Raw genomic sequence first — 19,715 nt, 5'->3', positions numbered from 1 at the left:
GAAAGAGGAAGAAAAGGAAGAAGGAAAAGAAAAATTGGCATCGGAGAAAAATAGAAAAGAAGAGGAAGAAGAAGGAAAAAAGAAGAATCAAGAGGAAAAACATAGAAGTTAAGGTCAACTGAGAAAAAGTTGGGGTCGACTCGATAAAATATGGGATCAACTTGGAAAAGTGTGGGTCAACTCAGTAATAGAGATTGACCCCATCTTCTACTAAGTCATCCCTAAGCTTTCCCCAACTTAGGATTTGGTCACTTCGACTTTGGATTCCCAATTTTTGTCTCCCGATTTTCAGCCACTTCACCCGCCCTACCCCTCTCTCACCACAACGATTTATCATAAGGAAAAAAATTCCTAGCTGCCAGACATGCCCTTAATCTTTTAGAATTCAATCCATTGGTGTTGATCAATTTGATCTCAAATTATTGAGAGACCCAAATCAGGATATCTCCCTCCCTCTCTCCCTCCAAGTTACCATTTTAATTAATAGAAAATTTAAGTTAAGGCTCCTATTTTTTTTATTTTCTTCTAATTTTCTAAGCTACAAGCTAATTATTAGGATTTAAAGTTGGGAAGTGATATTTTCGCCCCTTTTGATCACGGGCACCCCGCGTCAATGTACGTGGACATCAAAACCACTGGATTTTTCGGACGTCAAGTACATACACTGTCGCTGGGCGTCCTGGTGATCAAAGGGGCGTAAATATCACTTCCCTTAAAGTTTTGAGCTCTCATGCGGCTGTCTTACCAAATTAAGTACCAAGTTAAATTTGACCAATGGGGAAGCCCTTTGCCCCTTTTTCTGCAAGGGCTCCTGTGAGTCTAGCATTCCTCAGTTAATTTACCACTCAAAGAAAAAATTAAAGATTATTAATAAAAGCTGATTTTCTTGATTTTGCTATAATCTTCCAAGCTAAAAAGATAATTAGGAAATAAATTTTTGAGCTCTCATGTTGCTGTTTTACCAAATGAATTGCCAAGATGAGAAATTTCCCTAGTTACCAACTTGGAAAGTGATTAATAAAAAGTCAAAAAGAACATTCATTCCCTTTGCTCTTGCCCAAGACACCCCTTTTTTGGAAAGTGATTAATAAAAAGCATGGCCAATGACATGAAATGGGGTTGGCTGCAAAGAAAAGAGGTTGAGTATATTAATGTTTACCATTTTCCGAGTAACAAGAGAGTGAGCAACACTAGTAGGGGGCTGTCCAGGGTAAGAATAAGGGTACAGACTTATCATTTCCCTTTATACATACGACTAGGGTTTGCAAAAGGGAAAGAGGCGTGTGGATTTTCCCAACAGAGAGAAACACAGGGAGAGAGGGAGAAGAAGGAGAAAAGAAGCTCCGGCCACTCCTCCGTCCGACCACCCCATTCCCAACAATACCCCCCTTAAAAACCATTCTCAAACCCACTTTGCTGATATTATCATTTGGACAGAGGAGCTTTGGTAAAAGGAAAACAAGGCCAAAGTCCACCACCCACTTTGGACATCAACTCAAGTAACCCCTTCTATCCTTCTATGTAGCTTACGGTTGTAATGCAGATCATGTTTGCTATCCTAATTTGGGATTTTTCCTTCTATTTGGGATAATTGCTTTCCTTGAATCATGATTCTGCCTTGCATTATGATTGCATCAAATCAACTTAGCCTTACTATGTTGTTTGCTTTCACAAAGCTTTTGACAACTGTAATAATAACTTAAGGGCAGTTTTAATGACAAGAGATCGGAGAAGTTTAGTGCCATTATCATAGCAGAGCAATGTCTACATTAGGGTTTTTTGGCCGCTAATATTAGCACTGCTACGGTTTGTTAATTGTACAGACTCAGCTTATCTCTTTCTTTAGCTGATTAATTTGTGAGAGTTTTCATTTAAGAATTACAAGAACAATTTCAAGTCGTTTCAAATTCTAACGAAAGCTACTGCACCCTTCCAGCCAACCATTCTCCACAATGCTTATAGAAGAGAGATTTTATATGGGTGGACCCCTGAGTGGGTTAAAAAATCACCTTAATCTTTTGGTGGATAGTTTTGTGGGCTTTTTGGAAGGAAGTGGAGTGGATAAAACTGGGCCCAGCACCCCTAGTTTTGATAGGAATGGAATTAGGAAGCCCGTACAATCTTCTTCTCCAGCCCGAATCAATTTATTCCAACCATTGGAAAGTCAAGGTATCCAATTCGGTGTGGAGAGGGAAGTAGATCACAACCCAGATTTGGCTGCTGCTGGTCTTTCCTCTTTGAAGGCGAAGAGCAGAGAAGACGAGGTCGGCTTCAAACACCCTAATGCGGCGAGGATGAAAAGGAGCTTTAGAGACATCATTCAGCAGCAAGTGAGCCCTTCAATTAATGCGGATGGAGTATTCAAGAGGATTGTTGAAGATTTGGACAGCAACCCACTTCCGAATCAATTGTTTATTGGATCTGCGGATACCTTGGATTCTTGCCTGGATGGATGGTGCCACAACTCTAGCTTTCAGGTATTTGGGAGCAATGAAATATCCATCAAATCAATTGTCCACGACAGAGGTTAGGGGTCGGTATCCTTTGCGGTGCACCAATGGAAGGTACTAGCAATTTTCATTCGATTTTGGATAATGGGTTTCTGTCTCCTTTTGCTGAATTGCAGGGATTAGATGCAAGAATCAGCAGTGTATACGGGGCTTCTGACAGACAAAATCTAGAATTTTCGCCTTTATATTCGTCACAATCTTCTCCAATTTCTCTAGATGTGGCTTTTGATAAGACATCCAAGAATAGTCCAGGGCCTAATTCTCAAGTGAAAGTTTCTTCTTACGTCAGGCTAGGGGGTGATGAAGAGGTAGAAGGAGTGCATGTTTTAGATGGGGTAGAAGCCATGGTGGAGCATACAATTGGTGTTAGTAAGGTGTTAGGAGTTGAATACTCTGGTCCGGTGGGTGGCTTTCATGAGATGATTAGGGAGGCCGAGGTTCGAGAGGCAGAGGGAGTTTTGGCTAGGTCGGAGTGTCCTACTGAAAAGAGGATGATTATGGAACTAGCTAAATTAAAGACTGAGGTGAATTATGGGGGGAAAGTGCGTGAGGGAAAAATGGGTTACTCTCCCTCCGATTTGAAAAAAAGTGATGGGGAGGAAATTTGTCAAAGTTGGTTCCCTATGAAGATTTTATCATGGAATATTAATGGACTGGGTTCTCTCGAGAAAAAGGCTCAGGTTAAAGAAATGGTTAAAAAATGGAAGCCGAACCTATTATGGATTCAGGAAACTAAGTTGGAGGTAGTTGATAGATATCTATTGAGAAATATAGGTGTTAGGGGTGATTGGAGGTTCTCCTTTGTGGAATCAAAAGGGGCCTCGGGGGGTATATTAGTAGCTTGGGATGAGTCAGTGTGGTCGTTTAAGGAGGAGTGGAAAGGGTGCTTCTCCTTATCCATCGTCCTTTTGAGGACGGAGGATGCTTTAAGCGTAACTTTTACTGGGCTATACGGCCCTTCTTTAGGGGCGGAGAAAGAGTTGTTATGGGTGGAACTAAATGGGGTTAGGGGGAGATGGGACCATCCTTGGTGCATTGGGGGTGATTTCAATGAGATTAGGTTTGTTGGTGAAAGATTGGGGTGTAGGAGATCAGTTAAAAACATGAGGTCATTTGATGAGTTCATTGCAAAAAATGAATTAATTAATCTTCCATTGGCTGGATCTAGAGCCACAACGTAAATAGGTTATGTCCCAAAAATCATCTCCATAGAATGATCCTAACCCCCCAATCCGTACATGTTTCCATTATTTATCATCCCTATATAGATCAGAAGGTTAGGATCATCAAAATTCATATGGAGATGTCTTTTGGGGCACAACCTATTTATGTTGTATCCCCACAAATGAACTGTTTGGATCATCCTATGAAGTGGGCCATACAGTACTTTTTGAAAAATAATGGTTCATACGGCCATTCATCATATAAAATCTCGAATTCTATAAGCATTGTGGAGAATGGTTGGCTGGAACGGTGCACTTGCTTTCGTTAGAATTTTAAACGACTTGAAATTGTTTTGAACTCTCTGGAGAATTTATGTGATTTGGTTCCCAAGTTGGCAGGGTTTACTAGCTTTGATTGTATTTTGTTTTTTGAACCGTGTGGAGAATTATGTGATTGGGGTTCCCAAGTTGGTAGGGTTTTACTTACTAGCTTTAGTTGGAATCATGGTTTTAAATTTCGATCAAAATCCGAAATTTCGGATTTCGGTGGAGACCGACACCGAAATCACACTTACCCGAAACGGTATTTTATTTTAGGTACAACCTATTTACATCATGTTCCATCAAATAGACGGTTTGGATCATCCTATGGTGGGTACTGTACAATACATTTTGAAAAATACAGGACTATACGGGCATACACCATACAACTTATTATGTACATCATTGAACTTCTCTTTTTAGCTTCGACAGTGACAAAGATAGAAGCTTCAAATGGGAAAGTCAGGTGGACCATCAACAACTTCTCTACATTTACCGACTGTCTTCAATCCGATAGTTTTCTCATCAGCGACTGTAAATGGTACACCAATCTCCTTCTCCTATTCTCGCTTTTAATATAACTGCTTTTTTTTTCCTTCCGAGTAATTACGGTTGATTTGCTACATTTTCTTAATCTTCAATCCTTTCATATTTTGATATAGGAATGTAAGGATTTATCCCAAGGGAAACATCGAGGAAGGCCAACTTTCGATATTCTTACATGTTGCTGATCCGACGGGCTTGCCTAATGGGTGGATTCGAGATGTGAAATATAGTCTCGCTGTGATTGATCAACTCAACAACATGTCTACCATAAAAAGTACAAGTACTCTCTCTTTTCCTGAACCCAGGGCTGGTTTGGTAGCGCAGTCTAATTAGAACACAGAAATTAACTTTCACACTAATAGCAAACACAATCCATTATATCGCACACCCAGACATGGCCTATGATTAATAGGGTTGCAACTCGGGTTGGGTTTAATGCGAAAAAAAGTCGTCGGGTCAGGTTGGGTTCAGTGCCCAACCGAGTTCGGAGTCGAGGGTTTGGCAACCCGACCTGAGTGGAACCCAACATTTTTTTATCAAAATCTTTTTTTTAAGCTTAAAAACTCGTGTTGGGTTGGGTTGAACTCGCGTCGGGTTCAGGTTAGGGTTAGAAAAAAGGGTTCCTCGGGTTGGGTTGAACCTTGTTGGTTGGAAATTGGGTCGGGTCAGGTTCGGATTGGGAAAAAAGATTCCTCAAGTCAGGTCAGGTTGGCCGGTCTAGAATTCGGGGGATTTGGGTTTGTTATTCAACTGAATTTTGGGTTTTTTATACCGTGTAAGCCCATATAGGTCAATATTTCCCCAAAAGTACTGTACGGCGTACACCATATGATGATCCAATCCTTCCATTTGATGGCCCACAATGTTAATCGGTATGTCCAAAAAATCATTTCCGTAAGATGATCCTAGCCCTCCGATATAGAGTAACTGCTTATTATGAAATCCTCTATAGATCGAAGGGTTAGGATCATCCTATTGAAATGATTTTTTGAACACAACCTATTTATGTTGTGGCCATTTTAATGATTGCTTTGGATCATCCTATAATGTGGTCCGTACGATACTTTTTGAAAAAGAATAATATTGGACTATACGGGCCTACACCATATAATTGGTTATGATTCCAACTTCTTTCTGTTTTTTTGTAGACGCTGAAGACAGCTTCACTGCAAAGGCGAGTTCTTGGGGTTTCCAATCATTCATGTCCCTCACTGAACTTCACGACCCAGCTAAAGGATATATTGTGAATGATACGTGTGTAGTCGAAATTGAATTTACTGTCCCTGTTGATGTTCCAAAGAAGCAAGTAGAGTCCTTCATGTTGATCAAAGCTGACGTGAAGGAGTACCCTAACTCGTACACCTTCTTGGTTGAAATGCCCGGTCTAAAACTTGATGACATTAAAGTCCAGTTAGTGGACAGTGGCAAGGCGTTGCTCGTCAGTAGTGATCAAAAGAGGGAGGAAGAAGATGGAGTCAAGTACCTAAGAGCAGATAGGAGGCTTGGCAACTTGACTCGAAAATTCTCTATTTCAGAAGATATGAATACAGATGCGATCTCTGCCATTTATAAGGATGGGATGCTCATTGTGACAATCGACAAGCTTGAAGCCAAGACGTTCCCCAAGAATATCAAGGTTGAGCTTGGCTTCCCCAAGAATATCAAGGATGAGCATGGCTTCCCCAAGAATATCAAGGAAGAGCTTCCTTGAAATGCAGCTGGTTTTTCCGGATCTTATTTTTGTTTTGGTGCATAAAACTCTCTCTGTTATGCTGCTATAATCGTCTCTTTCACTCATATATTATTAACTAGTAAAAAACCCGTGCGATGCACGGGCCGACAAAGAACGGTACGGACCACGTGATAGGTTGATCCAAACCGTCCATGTGATGGAACACAACATAAATAGGTTGTGCCCCAAAAATCATTTCCATAGGCTGATCCTAGCCCTCCAATCTATAGATGTTTCTATAATTCCTCTTATCTTAAATCGGATGGTCAAGATCACCTTATAGTTTTTTAATTAAAAAATTATAAAGGAGGTGGGTAAGATCGAAATTATACGGCTTTAATGGGTGCCTTTGTTAAAAGCATAAAGGGGGGGTAGGATTGAAATTATATGATTCAATGGGTGCCTTTGTTAAAAGCATAAAGGAGGGGAGTAGGATTGAAATTATATGAGTTGAATGTGAGCATTTGTTCAAAAAAGTCAAAAAATGTGACTTGTAATTCTCAGGTGATTTTCAAAAAAATCAAAAAAGCCCTCCTCTTTTCATCCCGGCTTATTATAGTAGATATCGTGTGATCCCGTATAGTCTAGTATCTTTCAAAAAGTACTGTCCAATACACTCCATCGGATGGATCCAAACCGGGCATTTATTGGGCCACAATGTAGATAGGTTGTTACCCAAAAACTAACTCCATAAGATGGTCCTAACCTTCTGATCTACAGAGGTAATGCTCATTATGGAAATCTCTATAGATCTAAGGGGTAGAATCATATTATATGGAAGTGATTTTGAGGGCACAACACAACCTATTTATGTCGTGGCTCAATAAATGGACGGTTTGGATCATCCTATCGAGGGGTCCCCACAATACCTTTTGAAAAAGTAATGGGATATATATAAACTCCTTTGTCATGTGATGTTATGGATGTAGCCACCAAAACCTAGCAATTGGTGCATGGCTTTGGTTGATCAGGTAGAAGACATGAGTAGACTCACATGTAGGGTTGCAACTCGGGGCGGGCGGGTCGGGTTTTGAAGAACCCAACCTTACCCGAAAAATATCTCGGGTTGGGTCGGGTTTTTTTCCGGAAAATCCACGATTACCAAACCCGGTCCTACCCATGATAAATCTCGGGTTGGGTCTGGTTCTTTTACGTTGATGCAATTTTTTTACGTTGGCAAGGCAACTCTACTCATAGAAGTAGAAAAACTCAAGCATGGCAAACTCTTTAGTGCATTAACTAATAACTGGTCTAAAGAGAATAAATTGATGCATTACCTAATGAAAATGATTATACTCATATGAGAAAAACAACAAACTATTAGTGCATTAACTATTTAGTTAAAACTTGAAACCCTAGAGCTAAAGGGAGAAAAAGAACAGAAGATGGAAAGAGCCCCCGTGATTGCGTGCGTGCGTGAGTTTTACTTCTAAGTTTTCACTTTTAAAGTAACAAAGTTTTAGAAAAAAAAATACATACTATAACTTAAGTAACTCAGGTCGGGTTGGGTCGGGCCCCTTCAAACCCGGCTTGACCCGAAATTCATGCGGGCTTTTGGATTGGAGACCCTGCTCGGCCTGAAACCCGAGAAACATGAATCCAACCCAAGCTATTTTGGGGTCGGGTCAAGTTGCAGCCCTACTCACATGGTCTTCAAATGCCCGACATTTCCATCCATAAGATTAAGTTGATAAAAACAACACCTAAGCCACTCTTGGTGGAATCCTAAGCATGGCCATACAGTTTAAAAGAGTAGGTTCATTTTTTATTGGGAAAATTAAATATGATTAAAATACATTTTGAATCTTTTAAATTACATGCGGATGGTGGTTTCACTTTATTGCCTTTCAATTGGCTCATACCATCTGAAAGACCGTTTTGCCCTCTTCTTTTACTCCCTTTGCTCACCCCTTTTGCAAAAGCATGGCCATGAATGACATGAAATGGGGTTGGCTGCAAAGAAAAGAGGTTGAGTATATTAATGTTTACCATTTTCGAGTAAAAAGAGAGTGAGCAATACAGTAGTAGGGGCTGTCCAGGGCAAGAATAAGGGATGCAAATTTATCATTTCCCTTTATACATATGACTAGGGTTTGCAAAAGGGGAAGAGGCGTCTGGATTTTTGGGGGGTTTTTCCCAACAGAGAGAGAAACACAGGGAGGGAGGGAGAAGGCCAAAGTCCACCACCCACTTTGGACATCAACTCAAGTAACCCCTTCTATCCTTCTATGTAGCTTACGGTTGTAATGCAGATCATGCTTGCTATGCTAATTTAGGATTATTCCTTCTATTTGGGATAATTGCTTTCCTTGAATCATGATTCTGCATCAAATCAACTTGGCCTTACTATGTTGTTTGAGAACTGTAATAATACTTAAGGGCAGTTTTAATGACAAGAGATAGGACAAGTTTAGTGCCATTAGGGTTTTTTGGTCGCTAATATTAGCACTGTTACGGTTTGTTAACTGTACAAACTCAGCTTATCCCTTTCTTTAGCTGATTAATTTGTGAGAGTTTTCATTTAAAAATTACGTTTCAAATTCTAACGAAAGCTAGTGCACCCTTCCAGCCAACCATTCTCCACAATGCTTATAGAAGATAGATTTTATATGATGAATGGCCGTCTAAACCATTATTTTTCAAAAAGTACTGTACGGCCCACTTCATAAGATGATCCAAACCGTTTATTTGTAGAGCCACATGGCCCAAAAATCATCTCCAAAGAATGATCTTAACCCTCCAATCCGTACATGTTTCCATAATTTATCGTCCCTGTATAGATCAGAAGGTTAGGATCATCATATGGAGATGTCTTTTGGGGAACAACCTATTTATGTTGTATCCCACAAATGAACTGTTTGGATCATCCTATGAAGTGGGCCATACAGTACTTTTTGAAAAATAATGGTTCATACGGCCATTCATCATATAAAATCCCGAATTCTATAAGCATTGTGGAGAATGGTTGGCTGGAAGGGTGCACTAGCTTTCGTTAGAATTTTAAACGACTTGAAATTGTTTTGAACTCTCTGGAGAATTTATGTGATTTGGTTCCCAAGTTGGCAGGGTTTACTAGCTTTGATTGTATTCTGTTTTTTGAACCGTGTGGAGAATTATGTGATTGGGGTTCCCGAGTTGGTAGGGTTTTACGTACTAGCTTTAGTTTGGTTGTGAAAGGTCGTGAATTTGTGTTGCTGTGAGAATCTTTTTTCTTTTATTTAAAGCCTGTTTAGAATACTTTTTCTTGTTCAACTTTTGAGAGGTTTTGATTCTGAGCTCTACAAAGGTGTCTGTTTGGAGGGAGTCGATGTTTGGAGGGAGTCGATCGATGGAAGGTATTATCGTGGACTTCTTTTGATTGAAAGAGAGTATATTATTGAGTTTTCATATGGTGTAATCCCTTATAGTCCAGTATTTTTTTTGAAAAAGTATTGTACGGCCCACACCCTAGGATGATCCATACCGTCCATTTGATGGGTCATAACGTAAATAGGTTGTTCCAGAAAAATCATTTCAATAGGATGATCCTAGCCTTCTGATCTGTAGAGGAACTGCATGTTGTTGAAACCTCTATAGATCGGAGGGTTGGGATCATCCTATGGAAATCTTTTTTTAGGTTCAACCTATTTACATCATGTTCCATCAAATAGACGGTTTGGATCATCCTATGGTGGGTACCGTACAGTACATTTTGAAAAATACTGGACTATACGGGCATACACCATACAACTTTTTTTTTTTTTTTGAAAGATGACAATTTTCATTAATTCTCAAACTGCATTCGGGACTAGAAGTCCCAGCCTGCAATACAAAAGATTAGCATGTTTTGGCATGGGCATACCCAATACCTATTTGAAGTAAACCATACAATTATAACAGACAAACATAAAATCCCTTTTCCTCCTTTTCTAACTTGCTTACTTTGAAGTACCTAATGCTTTTCCAAAAAACTTTCAATTGTCCTTCTGAGAATGCCCAAAAGTTCTGGATAACCGGAACGATAATTCCTCCCCGGAAACCCTAAGCCACACACTTCTCAAGATTGTCCAAGATATGCTGGATCATAAAATCCGGCATTTCTACAAGAAGCTCCTCCATAACTTGCTCCAAACGACTAGGGATTTTTCTATCTGCAATTCTTTCTTTCACTTGTTTATTGGCGTCCCAATTAAGCCTCCTCGTATCTTTTTCTTCTGCCAAAAGGAATTTAAAGAATGGATGTGCGAAGAGAAGCCGATTGGGTTTCCCTAATCTCCCTTGACCCAGTGAGACGGATTAGGGTGAAAGGGCATTCCTGAGCCTCTTGTCTGAAGATGTCCCATTGCTTTCGAAGTAAATCGTCAGCTACTTATCTGGGCCAAGGGTCCATTATAGCGGCCTTTCCTTCGTCGTAAATCATCTCTTCCATCCTCCTTAAAAATCTTCCAGAATCCTTGTCTCTGTAGACAAACACAATATTTTGCCTTCATAGGAGACAGAAAGACTAGGAGAAGCGCCAGGATTTTCCATTCTCAAAATATAAACCGAGAGGTCATAACCCAGACCCAACACAAAACCAGGAAATGACCCGAGAAGCAAGCAACAAATTCTCCGGAGAGTCGCAAAGAAGCAAAGCAGAGAAAGAACCTTAGAAGCAAACCTAGAAATGACTACGCAACTAAACCCAAAAAGATCAAAAATATAATAAGCGAAAGGACCAAAGGACCCCGCCTCGAGAACCCAAAAAAAGAAAGAGGAAATAGACGAAACTACCCTAAAAAACTAAAGATCAAAGCCAGAGACCCTAAAAAGCTAGAAACCAACCCACAAGGCCCAGGCTAGCCCACACCGACAACAAAATTTGAAATTTGAAATCAAAGGGGGGGCGGAAATGTCTACGTGGCCCCGACCCAGCCCACGATCGGGGGCGAATCCAAACAGCCGGAAAGCACCCGTTGAGCCAAAGGGACAAAAGATCCAGAATTATCAGGGATTTCAATTCCAATCCTATAGGTATGGTTTAAAATTCTAATTTCAGCAAAGGAGCCTGAGACAATCCGTCGAGAAGCAAGAATTTTGACCGAGACAAAGCTCATACAGTGCTGCTGATGTCCTTCCAATTTTGTTTCTAGGACTCTACCAAGCAAACCTTCTATGGCCACCACCGTTGATATTGCCCAAGCATGTAGAGGGATGCCATAAAGGTTGACCTACATAGGTTCCTCCCCTTGAACGAATTCCTTTTTCTAGAGAGTAAGCAAACTCAAATAGGGTGCCAAGGATTCAGGACTAGTAGAAAGAACCTTGAGAGCCTGCACTTCAGAGTCGAACATAAAAAGAAGCTCATCTTTTGACAAAATACATTGTAGCGATGGAATGTTCCAAGTGCTTTTTGCCCAAAACCAGAGGCCTTCCAAAGCTTCATTAGGGTTCTTCCTTTTCCCAATCAAGCAGAACTTTAGGGATTCCATCTGAACGTCCACTTCTGATGTAGAGCTACCAGCGGAAGCGCAATTGATTGAAGCAGCTTTTATAAAATGACCTAGCACAAAAACATTAAGATGAAATCAGAGGGTTCATTACTCAGCCTTCTAAACTCCAAGTCATACATGACGTAATCCCGAACAGCTTAGCCTCAAAATGTTACTGGTTCACTGTGTCTCAACAGGATCAGTTGATCTTCCTTGTGCTCATTAACAGATATCAAATGGAATAGCCTTGAAGAATTAAGATGATCCAATCACCCAATTTTGTCCAGTCCTGCACTAGCTGTCTGAGAAGTTATTGAATTTGAAGATTAGCCTCACAAAAAATTTTTTCACAAATTACAGGTTTTCCTTAACTAAACAGAACTACCAGTTGCATTTCAGGCTTAGGGAATGCTGATCCATAACAGCTGAATTCATCAAAATTAAGGCTCATTGTCAATTACTGCATTTTCCTCATTGAGCGCAACATCATATGTTGGCTTATGTTAACTGTGGCATTTATTCAAACATGAAACGAGCATAATTTCCAGGATGAGTTATCCATAAGAATACAAGCTGCTTACAGGCACAAAACAAAAGAGAACTTGAACTACCAATTGTCCTCAAAGATCGGCATACACAGACAACTCAATTTGTGCTCGCTATTAGCTCAAGTAGTTCAACAGATCTGTTTGTACAAGCAAATCGCTCTGAGAACTACACAGATTTTACACTCATTTTCTGTGTCAACTGCTCAAGAAGAAAAAAAAAACTAAGTAATGTAGAATGCAGAAAAATCAATCGTATACTTTACCTGAGTTGAGGAAAATTCCTTTGAATTCATCAACAACAAGCACAAGATAGAGAGAAATTCAGTGTTCAAGATCCAATCATGAGGGGGCAAAAGGAACACACCGAATTCCTTCGAGAACAATAAATTCCGCGCATGTAGCACATTCTCAGGAACGAAGAGACCGTGGCTTCAAATCTGCTCGTTCTCTTCGTAATTTCCCGAAAATCACAGACTCTCTTTCCTTGGAAATTTGAAGCTATTGCGGCTCCAAACGAACTCAAATCTAATTCTTCCAAATTTCAAAAGTTTCAATATCAAGGTCTGCCTAAAAATGAGATGGGAGTTGGCTTTTATAGCCAATTACAAATGAAACTTTTCCTAAACTACCCATAGTTTAAGAAAGACTAAAAACAGACATTACCAATTGTAAATGATATGTAAGGACACAAATGCTTGGAAAATGACTAAGTAAAATCACTAGTGCAACTATCAAGAGATGAAAAGGACAACTACCCTAAGGAGCCAAATAGGGCCAATGTCTTTTTGAGGGGGCTCCTGCATCAACTTCCTTACCCGAGATGCTCAATATCGGGGATCCTCCAATCTTATGAGATATAGTGCCCGTGTCAGGCCATGGATCATCATCCCTCTGGCTCAAAACTGGGCTGGCTAGGGGGCGGGCTACAAAGCGAGGAACCCATTTGGAAGGGGTTCTACTTCGGCGACACCAACGACAGTTTTCTCGCCACTCGAAGTTGAAGTACCGGCAGGGAAGACATTGCCAATCCCCCTATCTTTCTTTCGATTTCTTTTGAAAACATCCCACCCCACCCCACGCACCCCCCACCCTGCCAACCTGAGGCGTCACAGATCAATTGCATATTCTACAAATTTTCCATAATGTCGTCATTGCCAATATCATAATTTCACCATACAACTTATTATGTACATCATTGAACTTCTCTTTTTAGCTTCGACAGTGACAAAGATAGAAGCTTCAAATGGGAAAGTCAGGTGGACCATCATCAACTTTTCTGCATTTACCGACCGTCTTCAATCCGATAGTTTTCTCATCAGCGACTGTAATTGGTACACTGATCTCCTTCTCCTGTTCTTACTTTTAATATAACTGCTTTTTTGTTTTCCTTCCGAGTAATTACGGTTGATTTGCTACATTTTCTTAATCTTCAATCCTTTCATATTTTGATATAGGAATGTACTGATTTATCCCAAGGTAAACAACAAGGAAGGCCAATTTTCGATATACTTACATGTAGCTGATTCGACGGGCTTGCCTGATGGGTGGACTCGAGATGTGAAATTTAGCCTCGCTGTGATTGATCAACTCAACAACATGTCTACCATAAAAAGTACTCTCTCTTTCCCTGAACCCAGGGCTGGTTTGGTAGCGCAGTCTAATTAGAACACGGAAATTAACTTTCACACTAATAGCAAACACAATCCATTAGATTGCACACCCAGACATGGCCTATGATTAATAGGGTTGCAACTCGGGTCGGGTTTAATGCGAAAAAAAGTCGTCGGGTCGGGTTGGGTTCAGTACCCAACCGAGTTCGGAGTCGAGGGTTTGGCAACCCGACGTGAGTGGAACCCAACATTTTTTTATCAAAATCTTTTTTTTAAGCTTAAAAACTCGTGTTGGGTTGGGTTGGGTTGAACTCGGGTTGGGTTCAGGTTAGGGTTAGAAAAAAGGGTTCCTCGGGTTGGTTTGAACCTCGTTGGTTGGAAATCGGGTCAGGTTCGGGTTGGGAAGAAAGGTTCCTCAAGTCAGGTCAGGTTTGCCGGTCTAGAATTCGGGGGATTTGGGTTTGTTATTCAACTGATTATTGGGTTTGAAATGATTTTTTGAACACAACTTATTTATGTTGTGGCCATTTTAATGATTGTTTTGGATCATCCTATAATGTGGTCCGTACGATACTCTTTGAAAAAGAATAATATTGGACGATACGGGCCTACACCATATAATTGGTTATGATTCCAACTTCTTTCTGTTTTTCTGTAGACGGGGAAAACAAATTCACTGCAGAGAAGAGTTCTTGGGGTTTCCCATCATTCATGTCCCTCACTGAACTTCACGACCCAGCTAAAGGATATATTGTGAATGATACGTGTGTAGTCGAAGTTGAATTTACTGTCCCTGATGTTGTTCCAAAGAAGCAAGTAGAGTCCTTCATGTTGATCAAAGCAGACGTGAAGGAGTACCGTAACTCGTACGCCTTCTTGGTTGAAATGCCCGGTCTAAAACTTGATGACATTAAAGTCCAGTTAGTGGACAGTGGCAAGGCGTTGCTCGTCAGTAGTGATCAAAAGAGGGAGGAAGAAGATGGAGTCAAGTACCTAAGAGCAGATAGGAGGCTTGGCAACTTGACTCGAAAATTCTCTATTTCAGAAGATATGAATACAGATGCGATCTCTGCCATTTATAAGGATGGGATGCTCATTGTGACAATCGACAAGCTTGAAGCCAAGACGTTCCCCAAGAATATCAAGGTTGAGCTTGGCTTCCCCCAGAATATCAAGGATGAGCTTGGCTTCCCCCAGAATATCAAGGATGAGCTTGGCTTCCCCAAGAATATCAAGGATGAGCTTCCTTGAAATGCAGCTGGTTTTTCCGGATCTTATTTTTGTTTTGGTGCATAAAACTCTCTCTGTTATGCTGCTATAGTGGTCTCTTTCAGTCATATATTATTAATATTACCTGTTAGTTATATGGATCATCCTTGAAATCGTTGGCATATTTTAAACTCGGCTCTATATGGTGTGTCCCCATATAGTCTAGTGTCTTTCAAAAAGTACTGTCCAGTCCACTCCATAGGATGGATCCAAACCGGGCATTTATTACCCAAAAACTAATTCCATAAGATGGTCCTAACCCTCTGATCTATAAAGGAAATGCTCATTATGGAAATCTCTATAGATAGAAGGGGTAGAATCATACTGTATGGAAGTGATTTTGAGGGCACAACACAACCTATTTATGCCGTTGCTCAATAAATGGACGGTTTGGATCATCCTATTGATGGGTCCCCACAATACTTTTTGAAAAGTAATGGAATATGTATAAACTCTTTTGTCTTGATGTTAGTATGGATGTAGCCACCAAAAGCTAAGCGATTGGTGCATGGCTTTGGTTGGTCAAGTGGATGATCATGAGGGAGACTCACATGGTCTTCAAATGCCCCACATTTCCATCCATAAGATTAAGTTGATAAAAACAACACCTAAGCTACCCTTGGTGGAATCCTAAGCATGGCCGTACAATTTCAAAGAGACCGCTGTGCCCTCTTCTTCTACTCCAATTTTAAGAAAGAGTGGAAGAACAGGAAGAAGGATAAAGAAGAATTGGCATCGGAAAAAATGGCAAGTGTTATGAAAAATGGACAGCGCTGAACAATGGAAAAGAAGGGAAAGAGATGAATCGGCATCGGAAAAAATGGAAGGCATCGGAGAAAAATAGATAAGAAGAGGAAGAAGAAGCAAAAAAGAAGAATCAAAAGGAAAAAGTTGAGGCGACTCGATAAAAGATGTGATCAGCTAGGAAAAGTTTGGGTCGACTCAATAATAGAGATTGACCCCATATTCTACCGAGTCATCCCCAAGTTTTCCCAAGTTGATCAGAACTTCTATCGAGTCGACCCCAATTTTATCTGGTGTCAATTCTTCTTCCTGTTTCCCTTCTCTCTCTTCTTTTTCCTCTTCTTCATGTTCTTCTTTTTCCTCATCTTCCAAGTTGCAACAATGGTCAGGGTGGTTGAGAGGAAAAAATTAGAAGAAGTAGAGGGCAAAATGATCTTTTGGACTGTACAACGGCACTCTAAAAACAATAGAGATGAAACTACAATCTATACGTAATTTCAAACTCAAAATGCAATTTATTCATCCTTTACCTCTTTTACTTTTGGCTAAAGTTGTACTCAGTATGTTAATTATGTCAGGCCCTTGACAACTCTTATCCAATCCAACCAAAGCCTCCAAAATGAGGATTGCAATCCGTTTCGGTATCGTGATTATTGATGATCAGAATGCTCACGAGGTGCAGGCTGAAGGGGAGTCAACAAATTTGATAAGGGAAGGTTTAGGCTACTGATGTTGGCACTACCAGCTTCTAATAATTAGACACAAACTCACCTTGTCTTTTCTTTTCTAAATAGCTGTCAAAGCTTATTACAATTCCAAAAAAGCTCTCAGAAGCCAATTAAAAAAGAAAAGACAAGCTGAGTCTGTGCAATTATTTGTATTATCTTAAACGAACAGGACCTTCTTTTTCTAAGATGTTATTTTGATCAAAGGGTTGATCAACGGCTTAAGACTATCCTGTTACACTTGTTGGATTTTCTTTGACTGTGGGCCCATGTGCAATCTGGAATGAAGAGGGTACTAATTTGAAATTACTGTGGAAATCGAGATCATGAAGTGATTTTGAGGTATATGGGTAATTGTTGCTCCTAATCTTATTTGTGAAATGGATGGATTGGTGTAGGCCTAATTATATTAGGATTAGAGTGATTATCAGGTAAGCATATATGCCTTGCCTTACTCCTTTTTATGAACTTCTGTCACCCGTTACCACTCCCAACAAGTTCTCAAGTAAAGTTTATATTAGAATACCACCATTGAAGATGGCATAGAAAATTACCATCATAACTGTCTTTTTAATGGTATTTGACCAATAGGCAATAGGGGCGCCCTTCGCCCCTTCTTTTGCAAGGGCGCCTGTGAATCTAGCATTCCTCTTAAAAATAAAGGGATAATTACATTTACAGCCCCTCTAGTTTCTGACACATCCACTTCAACCCCTATAGTTTAAAAAGTGACAAAGACATCCCCTCTAGTTTCGTTTTGTTTAAGATTTGCCCCCTCAGCTGAAGGTTCGTCCATAGATTGAAGGGTTAGGATGATCCGATGGAGCTGATTTTTTCGGCACACCCTATCTATATCAGGACCCATCAAATGAACGCTTTGGACCATCCAAATAATGTGGGCCCATACCCGAATCCAAACACTACCAAAAGCTTTGGATTCCTCTCTCTCTCTCACTCTCACACACACACCTGCAGTAGGTATCCCTACTGCTCTCGCCAATCACGTGAACACCTCGCTTTTACTGAGAGCCACAGACTTTAAAAAGATAAGATGGTACTCCCACTAGAAAGAATACTAGAAAAGCAATAGACAAAAACGTAAGCAAATGAAATGAATAGGGACAAGATATTGCTCCAAGTCACCAACCTTATCATTCTACTCTCAAGCTCCAATTTCCACCCAATTATTCAACCCTCTCTTTTCTTCTTTACACATGTACTAATCACATATAAAACCCAACCAAATAATAGCAACAGAAAGAGAGAAATCTATTACCAAAATAGCACTATCAATATTATATCTTATAATCATTGAACAAAGAGATTAAAAATAAAGCTCTGCCTACTGCCTTCCAAAGAGGTTATAAAATATGATAAATAAAGATTAACAATTGAAACACTTCCCTTAGTTCATAAACACCTGCAAGTAGGAAAAGAGCAGTATACTGACAGAGATAGCCAAACAGAACCTTCCTGAATTTAGAGGAGCTGAGATAGAGGTGGAGGATGCCATGGCAGTGAAAGACCCAGATGGAGAAACTGCAGAATACGGGCCCGGTACGGCCCGCTCGTCCGGATTCGGAGGGCTCGGATTGGACGGAATTGTCGGCATTGACCCGTTCGGAGAAGGTCCAAGTGGGTCAGTAGGCGAAGAAGGAAGTAGTGGCGATATGTCCGGCGATAATGCCGGAAAAGACTCCGGCGAGAGACTTGGAAGTGTTGCCGGCGCCTCCGAAATAGTGGAAATAAGTATCTTTGAATGAGAAGAGAGAGATGGACTGGAAGTGGTACAAGTTAGGAAAATTGCCATGGATAGAATAAGTGGGAGGATTGTGTGTCTTGATAAGGAGGCCATATTAAATAGGGAAAGGAGAGTGGACTAAATGGGTTTGAGAACTCAGAAGAGTAGAGAGGAGAATGGCACTAAATGGGTGTGAGAACTTGCAAGAGTAGAGGAGAATGATGACCTTTAAAAGGCCTTGGGGAAAAGTGGAGGGGGGAGGTTATTGTTTGAACAGGGGGACACGTGGCATATAGCCATTGGCTGGAGATGGGGAGGGCACAGCTCTGCATGTTCAGCTAAGGGACAAGAAAGATATATTTCTTTTTAACAAGGTGTTTTTGGCTGGTTTTTTTTTATTTTTTTTGGATGTGGAGCTGCTGAACTGTGATCATTGTTTAATTGAAATAGAGGGAATATTGGTAGTTTCATTGCTAGATAAATGGAATGACCAAAATGCCGCTAACAAGTAGGGAAATCCCCAAGAGTATATAAAGAAAATTTCCACAGAGGAAAGACAGGCCTACTACCTGACTTGTTATCTTGGATGGACCAGCATCCTTCTCCCATTTGTTTTGGAATTCAGCAAAGAGACCCAGAAACCAAAATGACCAGAATGCCCACAACTAACAGAAGGAAAAGATGGTTTAAGGTTGTAATAGTGATGATTTAGTGGGGTTGTTTGTCATTTCAAGGATGTGAAATGTGGGTTTTTGCTGTGATGGGAAAATGGACAAGGAATAAAGTTTTTTCTTAAAAAGAGTAAATGAAATTTGGATCTTCTGCACATGCAAGCTGGTAAGTGACAAACAATTCCAGACAGGCAAAAGCATATTAGCATCAATCACTGCCAACTGCTTCCATCCAAAACTCTCAAAAACCATTTGAATTTCAGGCAATCATAGTATCAACACAGATTATCTTGTTGTAGAGTTAAATTTTGTTCCTCGCGTTAGTTTAGAAGTAGTAGGTTTTACAGTAGAGAAAATAATATGAAAAATAATTTACAGTACCCTCTAAGAGGCTGTCATGGGTCTTAATTTTTACCTAAGGCTCTGTTCCTTTCGACGTAAAAATAGACATAAAATTTGTTTTATGTTCAATATTTTAACATAAAACAAATTTTACGTCCAAAAGGAACAGAGCCTAAGTGACAAACCCGTATGGCGCCCTAAAATGTCACATGCTAAGGTTGCTAGGCCCTGAAGGCCCTACACACTTTGACACCTTGTTTTTTTTATTTGAATGGTACTTGACACCTCTTGTTGCTTGGTAAATGCTCATGATCTCCAAGCCATTCGAGCCCACCCGTGCTAT

General features: G+C 40.3%; 2 protein-coding genes across 6 annotated transcripts; both read left to right on the top strand.

Annotated features, from left to right (window-relative positions):
- Positions 1–1,260: 1,260 nt before the first annotated feature.
- Positions 1,261–6,348, top strand: LOC143869856 (protein RESTRICTED TEV MOVEMENT 3-like). 2 transcript variants are annotated; one of them, XM_077376416.1, is made up of 4 exons: positions 1,261–1,499; positions 4,427–4,535; positions 4,657–4,820; positions 5,689–6,348. In XM_077376416.1, coding segments are annotated over exons 1-4 (837 nt in total). In that variant the 5' UTR covers positions 1,261–1,498; the 3' UTR covers positions 6,252–6,348. The 2 variants fall into 2 exon arrangements, with proteins under 2 accessions (XP_077232531.1, XP_077232534.1); XM_077376419.1 differs by having other exon boundaries at positions 1,264–1,499; positions 4,657–4,814.
- Positions 6,349–8,339: 1,991 nt separating this feature from the next.
- On the top strand, positions 8,340–15,253 carry LOC143869842 (MATH domain and coiled-coil domain-containing protein At3g58200-like). Of its 4 annotated transcripts, XM_077376408.1 has the most exons (6): positions 8,340–8,480; positions 9,559–9,607; positions 13,484–13,601; positions 13,725–13,882; positions 14,539–15,026; positions 15,057–15,253. In XM_077376408.1, the coding sequence occupies exons 1-6, from the start codon at positions 8,355–8,357 to the stop codon at positions 15,129–15,131; spliced, it is 1,014 nt and encodes a 337-aa protein (XP_077232523.1). In that variant the 5' UTR covers positions 8,340–8,354; the 3' UTR covers positions 15,132–15,253. The 4 variants fall into 4 exon arrangements, with proteins under 4 accessions (XP_077232523.1, XP_077232519.1, XP_077232516.1 ...); XM_077376404.1 differs by having other exon boundaries at positions 13,493–13,601; positions 14,539–15,253; XM_077376401.1 differs by having other exon boundaries at positions 14,539–15,253.
- The last annotated feature ends 4,462 nt before the right edge of the window (positions 15,254–19,715 follow it).

The sequence above is a fragment of the Tasmannia lanceolata genome, unplaced genomic scaffold (assembly GCF_043159265.1).
Source record: "Tasmannia lanceolata isolate RefF3 unplaced genomic scaffold, GAP_Taslan_0.1 ptg000002l, whole genome shotgun sequence".
Lineage (NCBI taxonomy): Eukaryota > Viridiplantae > Streptophyta > Magnoliopsida > Canellales > Winteraceae > Tasmannia > Tasmannia lanceolata.
This window is presented reverse-complemented; position numbering and strand designations above follow the sequence as displayed.

Excerpts from the sequence above, each read along its gene's own strand:
- LOC143869856 (XM_077376416.1), top strand. Across the intron at positions 4,536-4,656 it reads CTCATCAGCGACTGTAAATG|GAATGTAAGGATTTATCCCA; the intron begins GTACACCAATCT and ends ATTTTGATATAG. Across the intron at positions 4,821-5,688 it reads GTCTACCATAAAAAGTACAA|ACGCTGAAGACAGCTTCACT; the intron begins GTACTCTCTCTT and ends GTTTTTTTGTAG.
- LOC143869842 (XM_077376401.1), top strand. The coding sequence starts at position 8,355 with ATGACTAGGGTTTGCAAAAGGGGAAGAGGCGTCTGGATTTTTGGGGGG. Across the intron at positions 8,481-9,558 it reads CACTTTGGACATCAACTCAA|GTGTCTGTTTGGAGGGAGTC; the intron begins GTAACCCCTTCT and ends AGCTCTACAAAG. Across the intron at positions 13,883-14,538 it reads CAACATGTCTACCATAAAAA|ACGGGGAAAACAAATTCACT; the intron begins GTACTCTCTCTT and ends GTTTTTCTGTAG.